This window comes from Fulmarus glacialis, unplaced genomic scaffold (assembly GCF_000690835.1).
Source record: "Fulmarus glacialis isolate BGI_N327 unplaced genomic scaffold, ASM69083v1 scaffold30843, whole genome shotgun sequence".
In the NCBI taxonomy this organism is placed as follows: domain Eukaryota; kingdom Metazoa; phylum Chordata; class Aves; order Procellariiformes; family Procellariidae; genus Fulmarus; species Fulmarus glacialis.
The window spans coordinates 6,614-30,386 of record NW_009201531.1 but is presented as its reverse complement, the minus strand read 5'-3'; the positions used below and the strand labels follow the sequence as shown (position 1 = coordinate 30,386).

At 42.3% G+C, this 23,773-nt stretch overlaps 2 protein-coding genes across 2 annotated transcripts in view; one reads left to right on the top strand and one right to left on the bottom strand.

Annotated features, from left to right (window-relative positions):
• TP53BP1 (tumor protein p53 binding protein 1) overlaps positions 1-15,395 on the top strand; it is a gene marked incomplete at its 5' end in the record, with an annotated part of 28,391 nt that extends 12,996 nt beyond the window's left edge. The window contains 15 exons of the mRNA XM_009573984.1: positions 1,196-1,315; positions 2,710-2,767; positions 3,968-4,060; positions 5,215-5,716; positions 6,696-6,848; positions 8,147-8,439; positions 8,774-8,950; positions 9,189-9,610; positions 9,742-9,933; positions 10,427-10,630; positions 11,211-11,423; positions 12,122-12,216; positions 13,200-13,399; positions 14,262-14,407; positions 15,064-15,395. Coding sequence (XP_009572279.1) covers positions 1,196-1,315; positions 2,710-2,767; positions 3,968-4,060; positions 5,215-5,716; positions 6,696-6,848; positions 8,147-8,439; positions 8,774-8,950; positions 9,189-9,610; positions 9,742-9,933; positions 10,427-10,630; positions 11,211-11,423; positions 12,122-12,216; positions 13,200-13,399; positions 14,262-14,407; positions 15,064-15,242 — 3,047 coding nt within the window. The remainder of the gene's footprint in view (positions 1-1,195; positions 1,316-2,709; positions 2,768-3,967; positions 4,061-5,214; positions 5,717-6,695; positions 6,849-8,146; positions 8,440-8,773; positions 8,951-9,188; positions 9,611-9,741; positions 9,934-10,426; positions 10,631-11,210; positions 11,424-12,121; positions 12,217-13,199; positions 13,400-14,261; positions 14,408-15,063) is intronic.
• A 1,960-nt stretch (positions 15,396-17,355) lies between these two features.
• The window catches only part of TUBGCP4 (tubulin, gamma complex associated protein 4), a 12,523-nt gene continuing 6,105 nt past the window's right edge, over positions 17,356-23,773 (bottom strand). The window contains 10 exon segments of the mRNA XM_009573983.1: positions 17,356-17,546; positions 17,873-18,012; positions 18,467-18,583; positions 19,754-19,888; positions 20,988-21,165; positions 21,646-21,784; positions 22,020-22,127; positions 22,470-22,575; positions 22,985-23,035; positions 23,733-23,773. The exon segment at positions 23,733-23,773 is cut by the window's right edge and continues 15 nt beyond it. Coding sequence (XP_009572278.1) covers positions 17,534-17,546; positions 17,873-18,012; positions 18,467-18,583; positions 19,754-19,888; positions 20,988-21,165; positions 21,646-21,784; positions 22,020-22,127; positions 22,470-22,575; positions 22,985-23,035; positions 23,733-23,773 — 1,028 coding nt within the window. The 3' untranslated portion in view covers positions 17,356-17,533.

The following is a 23,773-nucleotide window of genomic DNA, read 5'->3' as shown; positions in this document are numbered from 1 at the left end:
GAATTTAAGTAACTTGGATTTGTGTTCTCATCACCTTAGCTAACAATTTTCCAATACTGTTTAGTTTTGGGGTTTTTTTTAATACGTGCTTTTTAAAATTCGGGAGTTATGTAAATTGTGACTTGCATTACTCGAATAATATCTTGAATGAAATCCAAAGAACAAATACAGTTTTAGGAAAAACGGAAAAGGAAGGATAGTGACAAAGATGATGAAAACCTATTTTGACCTCAGTGTGGGGAGGAAAGGGTTCTTCTGTTAGTTTTGTTAAATACTTCTATGCAATTTGGAAAGAATGCAGCCTGCAAATTACTGATATGTAATGTTGAAGGTTTGCAAATAAATGGCATGAGGTGAGGCAAAAGGAAGGAGCATTTTACTAGGTTTTTAATGTCTTTTATCTGTTAAATCCTGCAAGATCCGCATATGGTAAATCCACCAAGGAGTGGTTTCCCTGATGGGATAGGCTACCTCAGCCGATAGACCCTGCAGACCCTTTATGCTGGAGACTGCACAAGAAGGGGCAGAAGTATTGGAGAGGACAGGAGGATGGGGTCAGCCCTTCTGGTGGCAGCCTGGAGCTGGTTATGAAACTGAAGTATCTGTTATTTCTCTTAAAGCTTACTTTCCAGGCAAGGTTCTGCTGTCATCATCTAACCCTTAATTGACTCATACTAATTGTTCGGGCTCATAGGTGGCTATCTGAAGTGTATCTGCTGACCTTTTATGCAAGGATGTTTGATGATAAAGCATCATTCTGTGTAAGTTTCAGGTTATTAATTCAGGCAACACATAGCTCTGCCAATTCACTTCTGTCCTAACCTTCATTTCTGTTTCTGGCCTCATCTCCCTTTTCTGTGGAAAATCCTGAGCATTTCTAAAGCAAAGCTGCATTCTGTAAAAGTCCTATTCATGTCAGGATATTTAGTCTTACTTCTATCTAGCACCTGGGGACAGCTGCATCAAATTGGCTACAGCCCAGATTTTCACCGAGAGAGATTTTCCACACAAAATGTGAGGAAGATCAGTTAGAGCAGCTGTCCTGAAACCAGTAACTGTTCAGGGGGGGGGTTGTACAGGATAGCACCAGGGTTATGCTTTTCCCCTTTTCCACAGCACAGTGAACCTGTGCTTTTGGTATTTGGACCAAAGTAGTCCCCCGAAATTACTAATCCTGCCGCGCTCTGTCTTTTAGGAACCCCATTTCATTTTACTTTGCCGAAGGAGGGGGACGTCATTCAGCCCTTGACCAGCATAACGCCGCCTCTTATTGGCCAGCTTAAAATGGGACCCAGAAGGCACAGCACACCAATTGGTGAGTTTGACCCGAATGGCTCTGTTCTGCAGTGAAAGCCGGTTTGGAAGCTTTTTATTCTTGATGCAGGATCTGATGCGATAACTCAAACCTACCTTGGCAAAAAACATTGCGGTTCTGTGCGGAGGGCTCATCCCTCCTCCACGCTTTCCTTGTTATGTTCTCTCCTCGGTCTCTAGTGAAGGCGTTTGCTCCCTGAGTATGGGGTGGTATGGAACACGTCTTCCTTGCACTCATTGCGTTCCTGCATACAACTCCATTAAAGAATGCGAAAGACCCCTCTGAGTAGTGAAAGAGCTTAGACTAAAAGAAGATTGTTCTCAGTATTTATCAGCTTTTAGCAGGACTTTCTCTGCTAGGTTCACAAAACAACACCCTGCATTTGCTGGATGAAAGGAAGTGTGTATTTCTGCTTGGCTAAAGTATTCTGTCGCCAGCTAAGGATGATACCTGTGCTACAGAACTTTCATGCTTCAGAACTCTAGATAGGAATTTCCACTACTGCACTATTGCTAATAATGCCTGCAGTGAAGCATCTTCAAAACAGAACCGGGACCTGAACCCCAGCAGTGTGAATGATGGTAGCTACTTTTTGGTTTACTTTGTTTTGTTTTCCCATTTTCAGTGGATGATAGTTGCCCAGACAGCACTATAGCAACCAGTGATGTTACAGCAGAGGGCGCAATGGGGACCAACAATGTCACCGTGGAAAGCGCAATGGTATCAGCGGATGTGTCAGAAGTGTGTGAGAAGGGAGATTCTCGTGTGGTTCCTGAGGCTGATGCAAAACTCTCTATGCGAATGAACCTTGTTACCCCTGAGAATGATGGGAGTGAGGAGTCCCTGCCATTCAGCTTGGAAAGTAAGAGGGTGAAACCTGAAAACGTACAGGTCCTACTAGATCTCAGCCCTAACTCAAACTTCTTTGTGGCATTCCCCGAGACAGTCTCTGTAACCTTTCTCATTTTTCTTTTTGGGCAGTGTCACTTAAGTTTGTTTCTCTGTTTCTGCAATGCTCTAAGCAAGGATGGAGTGAGAGGAGAGGCCTCTGTTGTGAGGAAAGGTATTTCCAGCAGACTAGAACTTGTGATGTATAGTGGCAACGTCACAGGACAGGAACTGGAGTTTGATTATATTGGGAGGGAAAAGATTTTAAAAGTATAATCTGGACAAAAAAGTTTGACAGGATTTTAATCAGAACAGTGACATTCAGTCCTATGGTCTAAAACGTGTAGAAACTCAGGTCTGTGATGAGGAGTTGGGCGGGGAGGCCTGGGCACCCTTTGTCCAGCGTCACTGGGCCTCTCTCTTCACTGAGTGGAGGGAACTGGGAAGGGGCAGGAGAGTCTGTTCAGGTGACACCAAAATCATCCTTCCCTTCCTTCTTTTTTTAGAGCCTACAGCCAGTGACAGGAAAGATGGATCCTCTGCTGCTGCCAGAGCTGCTGCCAGGTAACTGGGCTTGTTGCTGCGCAGAGTTAATACGAAGGTCTGCTCGTTACCAGCAGCAGGGGAAAAAAAAGTGAAAATGACACACAGAAGCAGCGAACGCTTTTACCAGTAGCCACAACATTAACTCTTTAGCTCTCGCAGCAGGTTTTAAGTACATAGGCAAGGTGGGTGCCCCACCTGCTCTTTCACTACAGGCTTTGTGCTTCCTAATAATGTCAGCATTTTGCCTCCTTCTGATTGTAGTCAAAGCAGAAATTCATGTCTTGTGCAGTCCGGAATGCAAGTCTGCCCTATCCACCTCTTAAATTTCAAATACGTGGTTTTCTGCTTTCTTTCCTTATTGTGCAATTTTCTGCAAAGAATTTCTGAGGAGTTCTGAAAGAGAATTCTTTTTTTGATATGAAGCTGATAGAAACATAACCAGATCACCGATACACTGAAATCACAGTTTAACATGTTGACCAGAACATAAGTTACTCCCTTCATCTTTTGATTTGTATGTATCTGTCTTATCTCACATTTAATGCCTAGCATTGCTTGATTTTAGCTTTTGGGGAGTATGGTTTGTAAGTACTAACAAGAATCTGAGTCAGAAGATAGTGACCTGTAGTCATCTGAGTGAAGTATAATGGTTTGAAGCAATGAGAAAACCTTGAAATAAACTCAGTATCTCTTGTCACAGGATTGCATGCTGGATGGTAATCATGCTTAGTGCTGAGGATGGGTGGCAGTCATTCCTCAGTGGTTGAGGATGGGTTGCCTTTGCAGGTATAGGTTGAACTTGATCTCTCAGGGTCTGCTTTATGACTGTCATTCCCAATATTTTTGCGGCGTCATGAAAATCATGAGAAGTAAACCATAAATGGTCTAACTGTGTCCCCTCGTGGGTACCAGAGGTAGTAGATGGTGAAACTCCTGACGGCGCTGCAGTTTTCCACAATACGTTTCCTGGAATTGTTACATTGCTCTTGGCTGTTAGGGTGTCTGCAGAAATGACAGAAATGCTTATGCAATTGCAGCTTGTTTCTTGACCTTTGAGACTGACATTCTCACTCATTCTGTGGCTGTATAGGTCAACAAGCTCAATACCAGTTGTTGCTTTCCCAAGGGGCTAGAGAACTCTTGTTTTGCTGTATAAGGGATTTTCTCACTCCCTGATGCTTTTTTGTTTGTTTGTTTGTTTTAAATCGGCACTGCTAGCTCCCAGAAAGCATCATCTGTGTTTAGTCGTGTCTGTGAAGTTCGTCGAGAGGATGAGGCCAGAGGTCATGGTCTTTCCACTTCTCCGTTTAGGTAACTCCTCACAGTCTTTGCCTGCCAGTCCTGGTTGGATTTATATGCACATGTGCATTTTCTACATCAAAGAAATTGCACTAAGTCATTGTCTTTGGGTGACTTAGAAGGTTGGGGACAACAGGGTAAGTATAATAAGTACCGTATGTTTGTATCTCACGTGGTAATCAGACTTACCTTTTTGACTGAGCAGCAGTGTGATTCCAGCTGGCTAATATGCTTCGGTAAAATCTGGGGCTTGAGAAAACTGAGATCATACTTACAGCTGTTTAAATACCTTTTCTTTCTCCTGTTCCAAGATCTTCTGACCTGTTGTGTTTGTTATTGTTTCTGCTATTGTCTCTCTTCCACGTCCATCAATTTCTGCTCTCTTGGTTGCTTTGAAAAGGGCTGTACAGCTGCATATCTTATGGTGATAAGGGTGCTGGCTGGAGGACCGGGTGTAGAAATCTGCTTCTTCAGTGTTTTCCATTCTATCTTTTGATGGGGCAGTGAGGTCTTGGTCTATGGAGAAAGACTAAGCTATATTTCAAGAGCATTGAACAGTTATACTAAAGACCATAATTAATAGGGAGTTCCGGTGCTGGGCAATGTACAGGCAGAATGGAAGACAGTCACTCCTCAGAGTCCTCAAGTGCACGAGGGAAGCCCAATGTATACTTTTAGTAAGGCTCAGTATACAGTCCCATATAGTACCTGATAACACTTTCAACAGGGCAGACAAATTCTAATGAAAACATTAGAGAGCATTTGTGTTTACGCTCCTGCCTCTTCCCGCTAGGTGTGATTACCAGTTTCAAACCAATGAAGTGCTGAAGCAGCCTGTAGCAACTTCAAGGTGGCATGACTTCCAGAAGCATGTTGCATAGTTGGTGCCTGATGTGTGGAGTATAGATTGCTATTTATTAGTGTTTGGAAAAGCACGTAGTTCTTTACAGGTGTCTCTAGAGCCATTCTTCTTGCTACCATCTGAATCACTTGAGAGATGTTGAAAGGTTATTTTATAATTCGAGAGTCACTGAGTTCCATGAAATCTGAAGAAGCAATTGAATGACTGCCAGGGTTTTTTTATAGTGCTTTCACTTGAGTGGCAGAATATTGGTTGTCTTGCTTTTTTAATCAATAATTTTGATCTGTATGTAACTGGTTTGCAGGGGGAATCTGTTCAGTTTTTCTGGCACACAAGAAGATGCTGAATTACATAAAAATCCCAGTGACTGGCAGTACCAGCAACACAAGGCAGATGACAGCGGTGGACAGGTCCTAATTCCTCAGAGGATGCAGCAGGACTGCCATCAACAACCTTCTGGTACGGAGGATGGGGAGCCTGTGGAGACTGGTATTGTAAGCACTCAGACAGAAGAAGGGAGAAGAATGCAGAAGAAACCAAGTAAGGCTGTTAAAATTGATGAAAGCCGAGAGAGATGGGCAACCGCCAAGAATAAAGGGATTCAAACTACAGCAGACTGTCTTTTTACCCCAACAACTGTTACAACAGCAACACAAACGTCAGAAGAAATCTGTAGGCAGGTGGAAGTGGGAACCAGTATGTCTGGGCAAAGACCTGGGCGACAAGATGCGAATGTCCAAACTGAGGAGAGTGGGGAAAAGCTTGTGAACGCCTCTGGAGAGGACACAGACTCTCTGCACAGTCAGGTGGGATGAAGGCTGCCTGTATTTAATTTTACCGCTTTAGAACAGTGAAGTATCCCTTCAGCCAGTAAATTCACTAACAGTAGGTTCTCTGTTGAAAAAAGCCAAAAGACCACTTGAAAATGTTGATGTCGCGAGCTTTTCTGTATCAACTGTACACAACTGCTAAGGTAGCAGCTTTCAGTGGACAGCATAAATTTGGAAGTAAATGTCTCCATATTTATTTTCTGGAAAAATATGACAAGTTTTGGTTGGTTGGTTTTGGGGAGGTTTTTTGTGTCCAGATGTAGTTAACACTGTAAAAACATTTTCACTTCTTGTTGGATGGCAATGGGAGTTACATGAAATTTTGAATGAAGAGTTTGATGCCTTCTGTTTTGCACCAACCAACTTCTGGTAGCTTGTTCTGCCACTCCATCCAATGTCAATGGATAAACACATGAGGAGAGAGCTCCTCCAGGGAAATGTTCTAACAATATGAATAACTTTGAATTAGTATTTCAGAAAGTATTGCAGACTCAAAAATCATTGCTTTGCAGTTACAGCTTGTATATTTTCTTGTGAACGCAAAGACTAGAAAAACGATTTTTTTCTAAACTTGAGTTAAGAATAGTGCGTCCTCTGGGAAATAGGAGATTAACAGGGCCATAAATATGCAGTGCAACATTGATGTGATATGTCTGAGAGTCCACTGAATGAAAGAGCATCAGAAGCCATGCTAAGCAAGTTTGCTGTCTCCTCCTTGGACTGCTATGGTTTCCCTTCCTCTACCCATCAGCAAGTCAGCAAAATGCGTTCAGTTCTCCCTTTGTTCAGGGTCTCTTGTGTTGTTGCATCAAATTTGTAACAAGATGCTGAAAGGTTCCCTGCCCCAGTACTTGAACATGGTATGAAGAAACTACTGCAGAGATGCCTCTATCCAGAAATTATTTGCTTTTCATTGTGATCTGGTTTGTTTTTAAATTTGTCCTGTTTATTACAGGGAGAGGAGGAGTTTAACCTTCTTCACCCACCCAAAGGCCGAGTTCAGCATCGCCACATGCGAACTATTCGAGAAGTGCGCACTGTTGTTACGCGTGTTATAACAGATGTTTACTACATAAATGGTGCAGAGGTGGAACGAAAGGTAGTTGAGGTAAGTTCCTGTTTTCAGGGCTGAATGTAATGATATGTTGGCTGAAAAAGAAAATTAATTAAAATGAGAATGTGTTGTGGCTGCAGAAAATGTGTTGAGTGAACAAGTCAGCATGCTGTGATGGCAAACTTTTCTTCATGAGCAAACATGCAGACCACTTAGTGCATGGCGAAAGCTGTGTATTTGTTGCTGGTGTATTTCATACCTGTTGCTGTATTCTGAAGACACACTGACTTTTTTTCTTCCCAAAGAACTGAACAAAAGACATTACTATGTGCATCCGACTGTTTTAAAATTCTTGGGGTTTTGTCAGAATAGAGAGTTTTCAGAATGGGCAGAAATTCTATTAGTAAGCAAAAATAACTTCTGCCTGTAAAATTGAACTATGCAAGGTAGTTTAGCCTGTTTTGCAGCTCGTTGTCATTTTTAACCGCACTCTTGAGTCCTGTGGACCAGATTCTATAAGAGGTCTACAAAAAACAATTTAAAAACAAAAAATAAACAAGTCTATTGTTAGTACATTTGTGTTAGTGTACGTCCATTTATTAAAAGCAAAATCTTTAGGGAATCTCAAAAGATAGCTGACAAATGCTGATTTGATGTGCACAGTAATCATATCAGCCTGCTAGCAATAAACTGCTACTGCTATTCTGCTATAAAGGTAAATAACATAAGAGTCTTGTGCTGTTTTGTTACAATGAGTAGTGACACAAAAGAATAAATTAGTTCAGCGCAAAGCTTATACTTTCACACCTGATACTACACATGAAATCGCTTATTGTAACATTAAAATTGAGAATTAAGTTTCCTGAAATGTGGTTACATAGGTTGTGGCGTCACAATCATGTAACCATTTCAAATTTATCTCCCAACATTTGATATCACTGTTTTGTAGATACATATTTTTATATCCATAAGATTTTAATGGCTCCAAATGACCAGCTGTCTGAAACTGATCTTGGATTATTAGTAACCAAAGGGTGCTAGTGTCTCATGTACTTGTTGCACGCTCACACTCTGGAAGGGTGGGAATTACTCAAAGCCAGACTAATTTGATACCAGCCAAGCTCTGTCCTGTTGACTGATTTCTTCATGTGACTTCTTTATATAGAGCAGCTACAGGCATATAGTGATAGACACAGTGTCTACCATTGATCAGTCCAGACTCTAATCTGTGTGGCTATCTTCAGTTTCATGAATGTGGGATCAATTTGTCTGCGCTTTTGCCTGGTGATTGTAGAGCTTCCATCTAGCAAGTGCGTCACCTTTGTCGAATCTTTTTTTTTTTTTCTCTTAAGGAAACCGAGGAGCCTGTAGTGGAGTGCCAGGAGTGTGAGACTGACACATCTTCCTCTAGAACCGCAGTGGGCTCATCACTGACCTCAGGGGACCTTGGTGATGTCAGCTCCTTCTCATCTAAGGCCTCAAGCCTCCACCGTACATCCAGTGGAGCAAGCAGTGGTCACTCTGCCACACACAGCAGCAGCAGCAGCTCAGGGCGAGGAACTGGAGCTGTCAAAGGGAAAGTGTGTGGGACAGAAACTGGAGAGTTTGCTTTACCCATTGGCAGAGGCGTCTTAGGAAAATTAAGGTACATGCAGAGCTTTGGGAAAGGAAGAACAGATATTTTGCAGAAGTGAACAGTTGGCTTGGGTGGAGTGTGAAGCAGGGTAGACCCTAAACCAAGAATTTTCTGGGAAGGATCTGGCTTGATGAACAGAAATAAGGAGATAGTCTTTGCTTTCACATCTGTTCTTCTTAAAAGAGTAGTTTGTTTCCTTGTGAGGCATTCCTTTGCCTAAGCTCTTGCCAGTTTAGCAGTGATGAGGCAAACTTCTTGACCAGTTATGACATCACAGAGAAAATGGGGGGATCCTAATGAGCTGGCTTCTCTTTTCAGAACAGTTAACTCATAAATTCTCTAGCCCTAGGAAAGGAGCTGGTCAGCCAGCATCTCCACTCAAAGTTAGCCAGACAGGAGCACTGCCTTGTGAGGAAGAGGAGGACTCTATGCCTGGCACTCGTCAGGGTGGCAGAGCACCTGTGACGCCTCGTGGTCGAGGAAGAAGAGGCCGCCCACCATCTCGAACAACAGGAACAAGGTACCCTGGAAAAAGGAGACTGTAACTTTATTGCCAAGGAAAAGAATGGGGAGCTGCTGCCTTAATGTGACAGAGAAAAAGGAGTACCGAATGTTTCAGGAGCTAGTTTTTGGTGGTAGCATGTAGCAGCTGCAAGCATCTCGGCCAAGTATTCTTTGTTTAGTAACTGTTTTTCCTGATCCTTCTGGGAGTGCTTTTCTCTTTTTTCCTTCTGGGACTGCTTTTCTCTTTTCTACAGAGATTTAGCTGGGCTGCCAGGTGTGGAGGATCTCTCAACTACAGCATCACCTGAGGAGAAGTCATTTACTCGTTCAGTTCGCCTGCCAGATGGAGGGGAGAAATCTGACACTTCTGGCTTCTGTGCCTTACGTCGAAGTGACTCTCCAGAAATCCCATTACAAGTGGTGACTGGTCCTTCGGACTGTGCAGACTCATCCTCTGGGAGCAGCTTTGTGGGCCTCAGGGTTGTAGCAAAGTGGTCCTCAAATGGGTACTTCTATTCTGGGATGATTACCCAAGATGTTGGGGCAGGAAAGTACAAGCTGCTCTTTGATGATGGATATGAATGTGATGTGCTAGGAAAAGATATTTTACTCTGTGATCCTATCCCACTGGAGACTGAGGTGACCGCACTCTCAGAGGACGAGTACTTTAGTGCAGGTAAGAGCAGTGCTTGAGCTCCATCCTTGGGTTTTCTGAGTTGCTGAATGCAATGGAAGATGGGTGCTTGTCCAGGAGGATGAGAAGCGTGGGTATAGTTGGTTAACGGGTGTTATTTGCTGTCTTGTCAGGTGTGGTGAAGGGACACCGGAAGGAGTCTGGAGAGCTATACTATTGCATTGAAAAGGAAGGCCAGAGGAAGTGGTACAAACGAATGGCTGTTATCCTGTCTCTGGAACAAGGAAATAAGCTCCGGGAGCAGTTTGGGCTAGGTCCTTATGAACCTGTCACCCCCCTGACCAAAGCAGCTGACATCAGTCTCGGTAAGGGGAGGTGCTGTTGAGCTGCTGGCTATGCTGTTCTGCGTCTTGTGCCTTTGAGATGCTTCTAGTCCCTGATCTGAATTACCCATGTTTAAATCTTTCTGGGTATTCAACAATGCTTTTGGTACTTTATAGTGGGATGTTTGAGATACTTTTCTTGTTTTGTGTCTTGCTCAGAGACTTAGTGGTATTTGACTGGTTTGTGGAGAGTCACCTGCTTCTAGGACAGTGATGCTTGCTGTACTCATTTACGCTTGGTGGATGGCTGCTATGATACAAACTCTTCAGCAGTACTGGGAGGAAAAGAGACAGGCTTGAGAAGAAAGATACACAAGCGAGATACCTTTTTTTTCCTTGCTCTTCTCTGTCAAAGGGTGGTAATGTGTACCTGCTAGGTACTATTGAGTTTAGCCACCTCTGTACATATAGGTGGGGTGAAAGCTTGTGGAGTTAGGTGACAGCCAGTGACTAATCTCTGCCTACTGTATTACAGATAATCTTGTGGAGGGGAAGCGGAAGCGACGTAGTAACCTTGGTTCTCCCAGCACTTCCAGCAGCAGCACAACTCCCACTCGTAAAGGGCAGGAGAGTCCACGCATCCCACCAGGCACACTATCTGGGAAAAGGAAACTCGTTGCTTCTGAAGATGAGAGATCCCCAGCTAAACGTGGCCGCAAGTCAGCAATGATAAAGCCTGGTGAGAACCTTATTTTCTGCTCTTCAACTTGCATTCAGCTATTTTTTTCCTCCCTGGTATTTCTGTAATTGATCTTTCCACTTCCCATAAGCAAAAAGTAGACGAGATTGCTTGTTTGCCCTGCAGGATTCGATTCTCCCTGGATGCATTCAGCAGCCAGAGATATTTTTAGCATAGTCTGAGTACTTACCTGCCATCTTTTCAGTTCTGCCTTTTAGAAATGTTCTGACCTTAATGTTGTGATTTGCCTCTCTCCTTATCTGTTTTCTTATCTGTTTAGTCAGTCCTGAAATGCCTAGCTGTTGAAGGGACCCTTCACAGCAGTAAGTGTTGTTTCAGGATATTGGTAGACTGGTGAACATTGTCCCGTTAAGTCACTCAGGTTTTGATTTGCAGATTCTTTGCAACCAGAAGGGTAAAAGATCCCTACATATCCTAGTGTAATAATCCTAACCCAATCCTGCCTCCCTCTGTCTCCTCCAGTAAAATAACTGAAGTTGAACATATCCCAGATCTTACCCAGGGTCTCTTTGTGCTGAACCTGACTTTCAAGACTCATGGTGCTTCTGTCTTTCTGCAGGGGCTGTGAGAGCTGGAGAGTTTGTAAGCACCTGTGAAGGTGTAGATGCTGTAGATCCCCCAGTACTGGAGGACCATCATGGACCCTTGCCCCACAATAAGACCCTCTTTTTGGGCTATGCCTTTCTCCTCACCATGGCAACACCCAGTGACAAATTGGTCAATCACCAGAAGCCATCAGATGGTCCCGCAGGGAGTAGTGAGGAGGAAGAAGGTGAGGCAAATCTTACCCATTGCATTTCCAAGTGGAATGCTGTGGCTTTAGGAAGAACACTGGATATTGTCTGATCAGGCATTTGTGTGAGTGCTTGTTTTACCCTTTTGCTCTTTAATCCTTTGCAGAAAGGACCTAAGACTCAGTCTTTGTTTTAGAGAATTTACAGCCTGAAATGTGGTAACATCAATGATGATCATAGGGCTGTTCAGCAAGAAAGGTGTGAAAATTAGTGAGATCAGCAGTCTCAGAATAGTATAATGAGAGAAAGAAGGTTTTGAGAGATAAGGGATAGTGCTGGGGAACATAGAACGAGAAAGCATTAATGGGTTGCTCCAGTTTGCCTTTGCTAGCGTCACGTTTCATGGAATGAACTGCAGCATGAAAAAAGTGACAAGGGGCTCACTTGTCTAGTTTGGCCAGTGCTGTGCTTCCCTTTCCGCTGCCTTTTTTTTCTTCCTTTTTCTTCTTTTTTTTTTTTTTTTTTTTTTAATTTTTCCCCTGCTTTTTTTTTTTTCTTTTTTTTTTTTTTTTTTTTTTTTTTTTTTTTTGAATCTTCCTAGGGTTTTCTTTAGATATTTTTGGGAGAAAGGCTGGGGTCCCTGACTGGAATGGATGAGGGCTCTGTAGACTGAGGAGTGTATGGACATAAGCAGATAGATTGTAGCCAAAAATTGAACTTTCTTTTTCTGCTGTAGAATTTTTAGAGATGACTCCGTATGACAAACATTACATAGCACAGCAGCTGCGAGCAGGAGCTGGCTATATCCTGGAAGACTTCAATGAAACCCAGGTAAGGGCTTGCTTATTAATCTAGAACAATAGTCACAGAATAGTTGAGATTGGAAGGAATTTCTATAGCTCATCTTGTCCACCCCCCCTGCTGAAAGCAGGATCAAATAGAGCAGATTGCTTAGGTCCTGGTCCACTTGGGTTTTGAGTATCCTCAAGGATGGAAATTCCACAACCTCTCTGGGCAACTTGATCCCATCTTTGACCACCCCCAATTTAAAAAAAAAAAAAATTAAATGGAATTTTCCTGTATTTCAGTTTGTGCCTGTTGCTTCTTGTCCTTTTAGTGGGTAACACCGAGAACAGTCTGGCTCCATCTTTTGTACACCCTCTTATCAGTCACGAATATGCATTGATAAGACCACCCAAGCCTTACCTTCTTGAGCTTAAACAAGCTCAGCTCTCTCAGCCTTTTCTTGTGCGTCAGATGCTCCAATGCCTAGATATCTTCGTGGCCCTTGGCTGGGCCTGCTCCAGTATGTCTTGTGATTTTGTTGTACTGCGGAACCTAGGAGTGGATGCAGTACTCCAGATGTGGTCTCACCACAAGTCTGTGCCTCAGAACACTTAGAGGTGGAGCTCTTAACTCTTCATTTACCAGATCTACTTGGACAACTAATTTAATTTAGTGTCACTTTTACTTAAATTTAGATTTTTAATAGAGAGGATAAATTGTTCTTAGCGGAGGATGCAGAGTCTTCTCTAGTGACTTACTGAGTCTCAAACTAAAAGATTTGTCTTCTCCTTTGTCTGAACTAGAAGAGGCAGAGTTTTTGCCCGTGAACTGCATAGCTTGGAATAGGTGATTATTATAGGTACTCCTGATTTCAGAATCTGTTTATCTAATTCACCTTTCACATAATACGGCTGTGAAAATCAGGGTTTCAATTGTTTTCTTCTTTAAAGTGTTCAGCAGCAGGATAACTTCTGGGTTTTTTTGCAAGCACTGTCTCCTGTTTACATGTCTTTTTATCTCCCCTGAAGTGTAATGCAGCATATCAGTGTCTTTTAATTGCGGACCAGCATTGTCGAACTCGGAAATACTTGCTGTGCCTTGCCAGAGGGATCCCTTGTGTATCTCATATCTGGGTCCATGATAGCTGTCATGCTAACCAGCTTCAAAATTATCGGAATTACCTTTTGCCAGCTGGTTACAGTCTCCAGGAGCAAAAATTGCTAGAATGGTAAGTGCCAGATAACCATGATCTGAGTCCACAGACCGAGGATGTAATCAGAGAGACTTGTTAATGCTTGGGAGGCTCTTGAATACTACAAGTGCTGAAGGTGTCCCTAGGACTGCTCCCCATGCTTTCCCTTCCATGTAAGAACAGCACTTCTATCTCTTTCCTTGGATTTACAGTGACCTCTAACGCCAAGGTACATTTGGGTGTGCCATATATACAAAAAAGAATCTCCTGGGAAGTAAGATAGATGTCAGTCTCCTCATGAGGAAGACTGAATTCAGGCAAGGCTTCCCACACACTTGGCTGACTTCTCTAATTGCTCAGAAGTGGTTAAAGGAAAGCAATACTATTGCAATTTCCTTTTCCGTTGGAACGTTTTAAAGCCAGCTTTGCATTTTCTATGGAGTCTAGTCCAGTAGGTCTGTTCTGAGAGAGCAATTGTCAGGTCAGACTCCTCAGGCAAGGTGAGGGGCGGACAAAAGCAGTTTGTAAATCTCTGTGGGCTTTTGGGCAGGAGACTGATGCCTGCCTGCTCAACCCTGTCAAAGTGGAGGCATTTTGGATATGCGCAGAAAAGGTGGTTCAGGATTAAGGAGGAGCTTTGCCTAACTTTGGGTTTAGACTGCTGCGCACACACCCCACCAATGTTGTCTAGCTCTGTTTTACTATCTGTAAGCAGAGGATAATTGTTCCAAGTATTTCAGGAGGGGTGGTAAGAGAGCAGGTCATTGTATGCAAGATATTCAAAGAACCAATATGGGAGCCAGTCAGGTGACTAGAAGGAGTAGATAATGGTCCTGAAATAAAGTCTCAGACTACTGGATATTCTTAACAGTCTGCATTTCTCTTCTTTATTCTATAGGCACCCACGAGAAAACCCATTCCATAACCTGAAGGTTCTCCTGGTGTCAGACCAGCAGCAGAACTTCCTAGATCTGTGGTCCGAAATCCTCATGACAGGGGGAGCAGCATCTGTTAAACAGCATTACTCAAATGCTCACAACAAAGGTACTCATTGGCCAGTTTCTCAGGCCTAGTAGCTGGGAATCCCATGCCACTGTGGTCTCTAGTATGGTTTAAAACCATTTAGGATGGCTTACAAGGTTGTCTATAAGCATAAAGGAAGGAAAAGTGCAGACGCTAGCTCTCTGCTTGAATGTAATCTAGAAGATTACATCCAGAAGACTTACCTTCCAGAGAAGGAGGTGCTGCAGCAATTCAGGACACAAGCCGTCAGCTTCCAGCCCTATGTTGAAAGGGAGAAATAGGCAAGAGTTGCTCCTGGACCTTCTGAACCTTCAGTAGGCCACTAAAATGGTGCTTCCTGGTCCTTCTGAACTCAGCTGTCTCTCCCTCTCCATATGGGATGTAGGCCCTAGTACTCACAGCCTGAGGTCAGGACTCATGGTTATCTAGTCCTGCCTGTAATGTTGGCTGCTGGTTTTCTGTTAATTTCTATCTGGACTAGAGAGAATCTTTTACTTGAAAGGTGCAGTGTTGCTGTAGAGGATGTTTTAAGTTTTACAAAGAGAATTCACTGGCTAGGAATGAGAGAACATGGAAGAGAGATTCATAGTGGTAAAACACACTGATCTGCTGCTGCAGAGACGATCCTTTTTTTTTTATTTCCCACCTGACAGATGCCTGTCTTTCCTCCTGTGCAGATATTGCTTTGGGTGTTTATGACGTGGTGGTGACTGATTTTTCCTGCCCAGCTGGTGTCTTGAAGTGTGCAGAAGCTTTACGGCTGCCTGTTGTCTCACAAGAGTGGGTGATCCAGAGCCTTATTAGAGTAGGCTACAACAAGCATCCGAAATATAAACATGACTATGTCCCCCACTAAATTAAAACTTTGCCCTGCTGTCCCACTGTTGTGCAGACTGTGTTTTAATCAGGTTTTAAATGTTTGTGTAATTGGACAGTGTGCATGGATTACTGTATATAGTTTTATCTGCTGGACTTTTATGATGAAATAAATGTTCAATCTCTTGTGGTAGCTGCTGGGACGACTCATTTATCTAAACTTATTCCAGGGCTGTGCCTCCAGAGGAGGAGGGCACAGAGAAAAGAAATGTTTACATTTCCCTGAGCTGAATAGCACTAATGTTCTACTTTCAGTAAAGGGTGACCTCAACACCAAGTCAACTATAAAGGAAGGGAAAGGCCTTCACAACTGGCAGCCTGTATTTACAGAAGTGAATACCCTATGCCCAAGGTCAGGACAGCAGCAGCAGCACTTCTGTTTGTTGAAAGAATAGCACGTTGTGTACTCCTCCAGCTTGCTGCTGTTAATTTTCCATGAATTTCATCAAGATGTTGCTGAGGTGACTGGTAAGAATTTCTAGGACAAAGTGGCATTTTGTTTTGGCTACCTCTCTTTTTTTTCCTGTTACGACTATATAGGTATTAACCTGCCTCAGTGCACGCTGGCACTACCTAAGTAGAGATACAGACACAGGGACCTAGGACAACTAAACTGCTGGGACACTGAGATGCAAAGAGTATGTAAGTGCTGTGTATCTTTGTTTAAAAGGTGATGGGGTAGATCATCTGCTTCTGAGCTGCTGTGTTCACAGCCAGGCACTTTATCTTAGCAGTCAACTGGCATAAAGGCAACAGCCGAGTTCCAACAGCTCTTTGCTCTAACAATGCTATAGGCTGAGGTATACCTAGGCCTCCATCCAGCCTCATTCAGAGTCTTTAGTCCCCTGCTTCAAAAGCATAAGGGTTTTTTTGATGCATATTTTTTTCCCGTATCACTTCCTAGCTCAGTCACTTCCTGACTGTGTTGCTCTGTAAATCCCACATCCAAACTTGTAACCCTTCCTCCAGTTTTCTAGCTTTTTTCATGGTCACAGGATTTTAAACTTTGCATCAGGCACAGTCGTGCACTGAAGATGCCATGCCTTATACTTGCTGTTTGTTGTTACTGCGTCTTTCTGAGTGAACAAAGAGGGGTTTTTCCCACAAGGACACATAACTTTCTCAAGAACTGCAGCTTCGTATACGGTGAAAATACCAACCCTTTGAGGGGAAGGCTGGCTTCGTGGCAGCCTTTGTGTTAAAAACTGGGAAACGGAAACCTGATACTAAACTCTAGTGATGGACTGGAGGGCTCTCTCCTGCCACTCACCCAAATGGACTTACAGCAGGATAGTCTGTCTGTTATCGCAAAGCTAGGAAATCTTAGTAACGTGCAAGAAGTTCCTGCCTGATACTGCTTTTCACTGCAATGGGATGCTGTACCACTCTAGTCCCTTTGCACTTGGGTGCAGACATTGACAATATTCCACTTAATTGCATGACAAGATGGTTTTATTTTGGCTCAGTAGGGTAGTCACTAGTAGCATTCTAAATAGTCTTGAATGAAAACAGTACATTTAGAGCTGGCATCCTAGTTAAGCTTCTCCTTAGTTTTAGTTCTAGCACACATTTCTGCCAGCAGAGGGAGCTTTGTACTTTGAACAGCGCAAAGTCCTCTGGTTGCACGTAATTTTAGCACACAAAATATATCAAGTTTTATTGAGAAAGCATGTGACATCACTAGTAGCTCTTTACCTATACAGATGTGCTACAATAGTGCACTGTATGAGAAGAGATTCTTAAAATCTATTCCATCTTCCCTCCCCTTCACCTCAAACTGCTATTGCAGCTGTTTTATTTACCTGGAGGCATGTATTTGATTAAGAGACATTGTGTACTGTAAATTAGTTTACTGCACAAGTGGAACTTCTGAATACAGCCAAAACTTCATTCATAGTCAAGAACAATAGATTACTTCCTCCATACTCCAACTTGCAAAGCATCATAGTCCAGCTGAAGAGGCAAGACATCATAATTCTTGTTGCTTTTTCACTTTCTGAAGAGGCACAGACTGCCTCCTTAGAAGCATTTATAAGTATATGCAGAGCTGCAGAAAGCAGTTTTTACTAGTTCAGAAAAAATGGAGTAGCTTTCTGCAATCACTGGGCAGCCTTGCATAACTGGCACTTCCTGGCAATTCCTTCTGAAACGGGTTCACCAGGCAAGAGCCAGCTACAAAGGAAAATTCAGTTGAGCGCAAACTCTCCAAGAGCACCAGTCTCCACTGCTTGATGTGGTGTTGGTCACAGCCTGAAGAAAAGGTCTTAGTGCTTAAACCCCAAAACTGCAAGAGAAGGGTACAATATTAACTACATCTTGAAAGGAACTCCCTTTATCAACCCACATCAGCATTTTTCAGCCAATATGAGCCAGCAGCTAGTTCAACTTCATGCCAAAACAAACTTGAAGGGGCGAAAGCAAACCAAAAATACGAAAACCAAAAGTTAACTCATGCTGGTTTGTTACTTTTCTGTCACAGTATTTAGCAACACTTTGCTTCTAATTATTCTGGCTTACACAATCAATAAAAATTACTTCTGATCATTTACATCACTTTGTACTTCAAGTACCTCAGGATAATGCTACAAGCCACCCTGAAGATATTCCTACCTGCCCAAGGTTCCTCCAGCCTGAGTGTAGTATTTGTTATAATCCAAGCGTAGCAGCAGTTGAGCTAAGTCAGAGTTTATCTGATGGTTGCGAACACTAGAGAGAATCTTGAAGAGAAGTGATGACTGACGACTGAATCCCTACAAATTAGAGGAAGTCAGTTCTGGGCACTCTCAAGAGAGAAAGAACAAAAGAAAGCCTTTCATCTCTGTTCCTGCCTAAACAATCTTTTAACAGCTTGAAGAAAAGAATTACTGCAAGAGAAGTGATGCTTGTGGTCCAGTATATGGTAAGCTGTCAGCCGCAAGAATTATTTGGTGTTAGGTATCCAAAAGGAGGAGTAGAGGCACAGGCTGATATCCACCTCCTTTCTATTCCAATAGGGTAATTTCTGCATATCTGCCCACATTCCTCCTCTCTGTGCACATAGAATTTTCGACTCGGGAACAGTTGATTAATTAAAATCATTGCAAGCGCTCATATAGAAAGTCTCAGCTTAATCTCACTCCTGTTCTACAGCTGTTAAAGCCAAGATGACTGCTTAGGCAAATGTTTGCATAGGAGAAGAACAAGTCCATATAAACATAGATTCACCTTCACCAAAATACTGAGTTGTGCAGCTCCCCGTTCATCTAATGGGCCCAGATTCTGACTGACCAGAGAACAAAAACTATGACAAAGATCCAGAATTTCATTTAAGCAGTGGAAAACCTGCATGGGATAAAAAGTACAAGATAGTAGTTTAAACAGAGTTCAAATCCAGACAAAGCTATTCTTAGTACCTGAAAAGTTGCAGCATTCATAATCAAGATGTTGCTGATACCATGTTTTTCGATCGGCAAGAAACATGTTAAAGCACCTGTGGCATTTTTTGTAAGGTTTTCTACGGAAAAAGGACTTAAATGTTACGCTGCATCTTTCCTCCCCCGCCCCAAACCTTTTGCAGACATTACTGGGAAAACAGCAATTGGCATGAGCCATCCACTTAGGCACAGAAGTTGAACATTGGCTTCCCTATCCAACCAGCAGGCCATCATTGCAGCTTCAGGATTGAGAAGGAAGAATGAAGAACAGCAAGAGCTGTGGTTCCAGGCCTTGGTTTCACTGTTCACAAAACTTGGAATTTCTTTTCTATCAGTTGGTCAAGGTAACTTGCATTCAAGAGTGTCAAGAAAGCCAAAATGCCTCACAAACATAACTACTGGAACACTTAGAAAGTTTCAGACTGTGTAATTAGTATTCTGCCACCTTTATGCTGTAGCCTCATAGACTGAGCAAAATAATCAAACAGACAAGACCTGGGGTATCGCTGTGCTTCATTGATACCAACCTTCTTTGGGAATGTTTTTGTAAGGCTACATGTTTAATAAAAATACTGGCAACACTGTAACATATTTTTGACTAAAACAACAGTAAAAAACACCCTTAAAGCCCACTCAGGAATATCTGAACTATTTTTATCCTCTAAAGTATAAGTAAGAGAGGGAATTTTTCCTAATCTAATGCATTTCAGAATGAGTCCCTCAGGATTACAGTTCCCACACTATGCTAATTAGTACTTCTTTAATAAAACTGCCTGTGAGAAAAACATAGCAGCAAAATTTAGGTTAATAAGGCTAACTGAACACTGGAATAATCTTGATTTAAAATTGCCAGGAATGCAGCATCCACAACACTCACCAACTGCAAATTAAGTGATCTTAATTCAAATATCTGTTCTAGTTTATACCTGCTTTATTCCTAGAATGGTAGTCTGTGCTCTGCAGGAGATTATCACTGATCTGTTTTAAAAGAGCTGGTTTGTCACATCTGTTCAAAAAGGTGTGTTTCTTAGGGCAGTTGGAGAATTTGTAGAAAAAGGTGAAAACAAGACCTACTTACAGGTTTTAGGAGGATGAAAGACTGAGCCAACAGATTACTTAAGAAATGATCATGAGCCAATCGTATACTCTCAAAATCTCGTGTGGCATTTATCTGCTGCAGAAGCTGCGAGAACTGAGATTCCAGTACATCCACCTAATGGATATGTAAAGAAATCCCATTAGTATCTTGAGGAATGGGAGTACTTCAGACCAGCCAGAAGTTTTGTGTAAGAAACTTACTCTCCTTATTGTTACTCTTACCTTAGAGGCTGAGGATCACCTTCTCTCTGCCTTCTGAATGGGGAATTACATACAACAGTAGTACATAATGGGGGCAAGGAGGGGAACAATTTTTGATGCCTAAGTATCATCTAAGTAGAAAGGGAAATGGTCACCTGCTTTAAGATTAACTATTGAAAAAGTATATAGCTAGCATGTAAACAAAGGTATTTGATTGTGGTAATCTCTGACTTTTATACTGGGAGATACTATCTAGTTCCCATCGCTAGACACATTCAAGGTCAGGTTGGACGGGGCTCTGAGCAACGTCATCTAGTTGAAGATGTCCCTGCCCACAGCAGGAGGGTTGGAACTAGATGGCCTTTAAAGGTCCCTTCGAATCCAAACTATTCTATGATGATTCTATGATTCTATATGGAATCTGCAGTGCAAAAGCTCAGCCAGATTACTCTGGAGAATCTAGAAAGCCAGGCCCCCTCAATTCAGCTGTTATGGCTATTAACAAAATTATATGTAATTCTCATAAAATCATGCTACTAGTAACTGGTGTTTACATTTGAAAAGTCTCTTTTTTACTTCAAACGGTCAGAATATGGCTTCTTTCAATTCTTAAAAAAAAAAAAAAACAAAACCAGCGGAAAACCAAAACAACAACTCGTCACTTAACTCAAACTGGAGCTCACTTAAGGGGGCAAGGGAAGAAGCCAGGATGGTATCTTAATGATGCTACTTCACAGATGACTGTAGCTTCTCACAAATGCTTAGTAGCACTAGAGAGCCAAAACTCCTGCATTTCCAGTAAGACTCACTGATTCAGAAGTCCAAAAACTTTATAATTGTCACACTAAGTTTGGGAACTCAGAGAAAGTTCTAGACTTGTTCCAAAGGAAATCCTGATTTCCTTAAGGTACAAAGAATCTGAACTCTGAGAGACAGGACTTCAGTGCTCCCTCCATGAATTTCTGCCCGCTCCTGATTAACTGATACAGTTTACCTTTCTCTATAATCCTGACCTGCAGATAATACTGAAGATTGTCCACAAGGAAAGCCATGTGATCCCTCAGACGCCACTTGATGGCATCAGTTCTGTTAGATTTCAGGTGTTTGCGTTGCATCTGGAGAGCCCAGCAGTGCTGTAGCTCAGCCTGGACTCGTCGCACACTCAGCAGGTATTTGAACACAACATTGTACCTGCAGTCAAAAAAATACAGAATTGTTTAAGATTAAAATCTTCCTTGGGTGTAGGTACTGGAGAACATAACAATGCAAGATTGGAAAAAGAAACAGGAGGCAGCTGCCTGCCAACAGACAGGGTAGGTCAAGTGATGGCCCATCTCAGAGTAACAGATTTCTGCTTGCATTGGTTACTGACCTAAAAAACACAAAGTTAATTTCACCATAAGGAGGGAAGAGCTGACAATGTTTTACCAAAGTACACTGTTCATGAAATAGTGCAGATCTGTCAGGATCTTGCAGGTCTTACTGTTGCTACAACAAGTACCCTCAATATGAGTAAGTGGAAAGAGTCATTTTTAAGGTTCAAGGAGCAAGCTGAAGTATTACAGCTCTACCTTTCTCTCCATAGAGAGGAAAACAAACCCAACACATTCGTGAGTGCCTGAGATCAGGGAATCTATAGATGAATATACAAAGACCATACCTAGTACTTACTTCTCCAGCACAGCAGGAGTAAAGAGAATGTGCAGTGGCCATTGAACTTTGTAAGAAAGGCCCAGAGCTGCCCATCCAGATGCAGGGGCTTCACGTGGAGATAACTCCCGGGAAGGCCCTTCACGAGTCTGAGAAGTATCTGAAAACAAATGAGGTGCTGAATTAAGTCGTTTTCTCAGTCAAGACAACCATGGCAAGGAAGAAAAGGGGAAAGAACAGAACAAGAAGAGCCAAAGCAGGCTAGGCCATCACATAGGGCTGCAAAGGGAACAAAGTTAGTATTTCTTTAACTTCAGAGAAGGGTAAGTAATAGGACTTCAAAACAAGGTCATCATCTCCCCTCTTAACTCACTACTAAAAATACAAGTAGATACCTTTATGCTCCTTTCCATGATACTCAATGGTTAAGTGAAGCAGAGGAAGAAGGTTGTCATCATCTAACAGTACCTTATGAGCAGACTGCTGAAATGCAACGTTGACATCTGACAAGAGAGCACAGATATCAACACAAGATGATGCAGCTAATGCTGCTAATTTTGCACCCATTAATTAATTATGCTCGGCCATAAAACACAACACTGACACACTATTTCCACTATTTTCATTTAATTCCAGTTTCAAATATGGAGAGAAACCTGCCACCTGAAAGTTTCTGAAATGTTATTTTCACCCACTCTGTGAGACGTTCTAATTCATGAGTGCTGTTCTTTCAAAACTAACGACGACAGCTAGAGAAGATAGAGCCCTTCTGTACTGGACGTGGCTAACCATTTTCCTGCTATACCACAGTGAGGACAGTTTGGAAGTGAATGAGCAACACTCACCATGTTCAGTTACAGCTGTAGGCGGTGTTTTTAACATCTGCTGTGCAGTGTCAATGAAAGCCTGAAACAGCTCACCTCTTCCCAAAAGGTAAAAGTCTTTTATAATCTGTGAAGGTAATTTTTTTATATATAAGCATATCAAAAACTGAGCAGAAATTTTAAGCATCCTAGCTGGTAGCATCCATTTTTATTATTGCTTGGATGACAACTGCCATTTCAAAACACAGCTGGAGAGCTATGAATTTCATCCAGTGCCCAAAAAGTCTACGCTGCCTTTGCTTCAAGATGCAAACCACAAAACCACATACACATACCCCTCTAACTCTGTCTCTGATCAAGTTCTATCACTCTGTGCTCATTCTTGAGACCTGGAAAATGAAAACAGCTTTACCTAAAAGAAGAAAGCGCAGAATCTAAGACAGTAAAGTATTTAATGGGAAAGAGCCATTAAAAAAGAAAGAAAGAAAAAAAAAAATTAAGCTGCTTTAGCAAAAACAAGCTAGCGGTTACATTACCTTCAGTTGTCCTAGCAAATCTGATTCCTCCACCATCAGTTTCCAAAGATGCTAGTGAGGAAACAAAAAACAAACAAAACAAAAGAAACCTCCCCTCAGATTTATCTAAACCCATTCAGTGAGAACAGGAGCTGTCTTAAAATACTTGTGATGCATACAAAAAAGCACCTATATAAAATGCTATATAAAGCACAAGAGAACACAGTAAGAATACTGTGTGTAGGCAGCCCATGCTACTAGTTAGAACACTCTTGATGTATACCAGCAAGAAACTCTGCCCAAGAAACATGAAGACCCATGACAAAAAATAAGCAAATTCTTATGAAATCAGTTCCACCCTAGCTTTGTTCTCACTTCTCTAACCTCCCCATCTTCTCAGGTTTCCTCTCCTGCCCCAAATTAAAAAAAGATTAAAAATTGCCAAAGCAAAGAATTTGTCCAGTGAGACGCCATCTATTATGCTGAAAGCATGATGAAAAGTTCTGAAGTCATTGCAAGTGAAATAAAAAAAAAAAAAAAATTCCCTTCTTTCCCCTGTGAAAGTGAATAGTATTTGTTAATGTCCTTTTGTCAGTAGAAGTTGGGGTAACATGAAGCTCTGGGCCCCATAAGAACGTGAAAGCTACCTCCAGCGTTCACATGCTTATTCAGTCACTGCTTCTAAAAGACGCCCCTTCTTCTCCCGGTCATTCACAAAACTGAAAAACTCCTCAGCCTGTATAGTAGTTATCCTTCCTAGGATCCTTACCTCAGCAACAGTGCTCCGTATCCAGTCAACCACTGATTCAA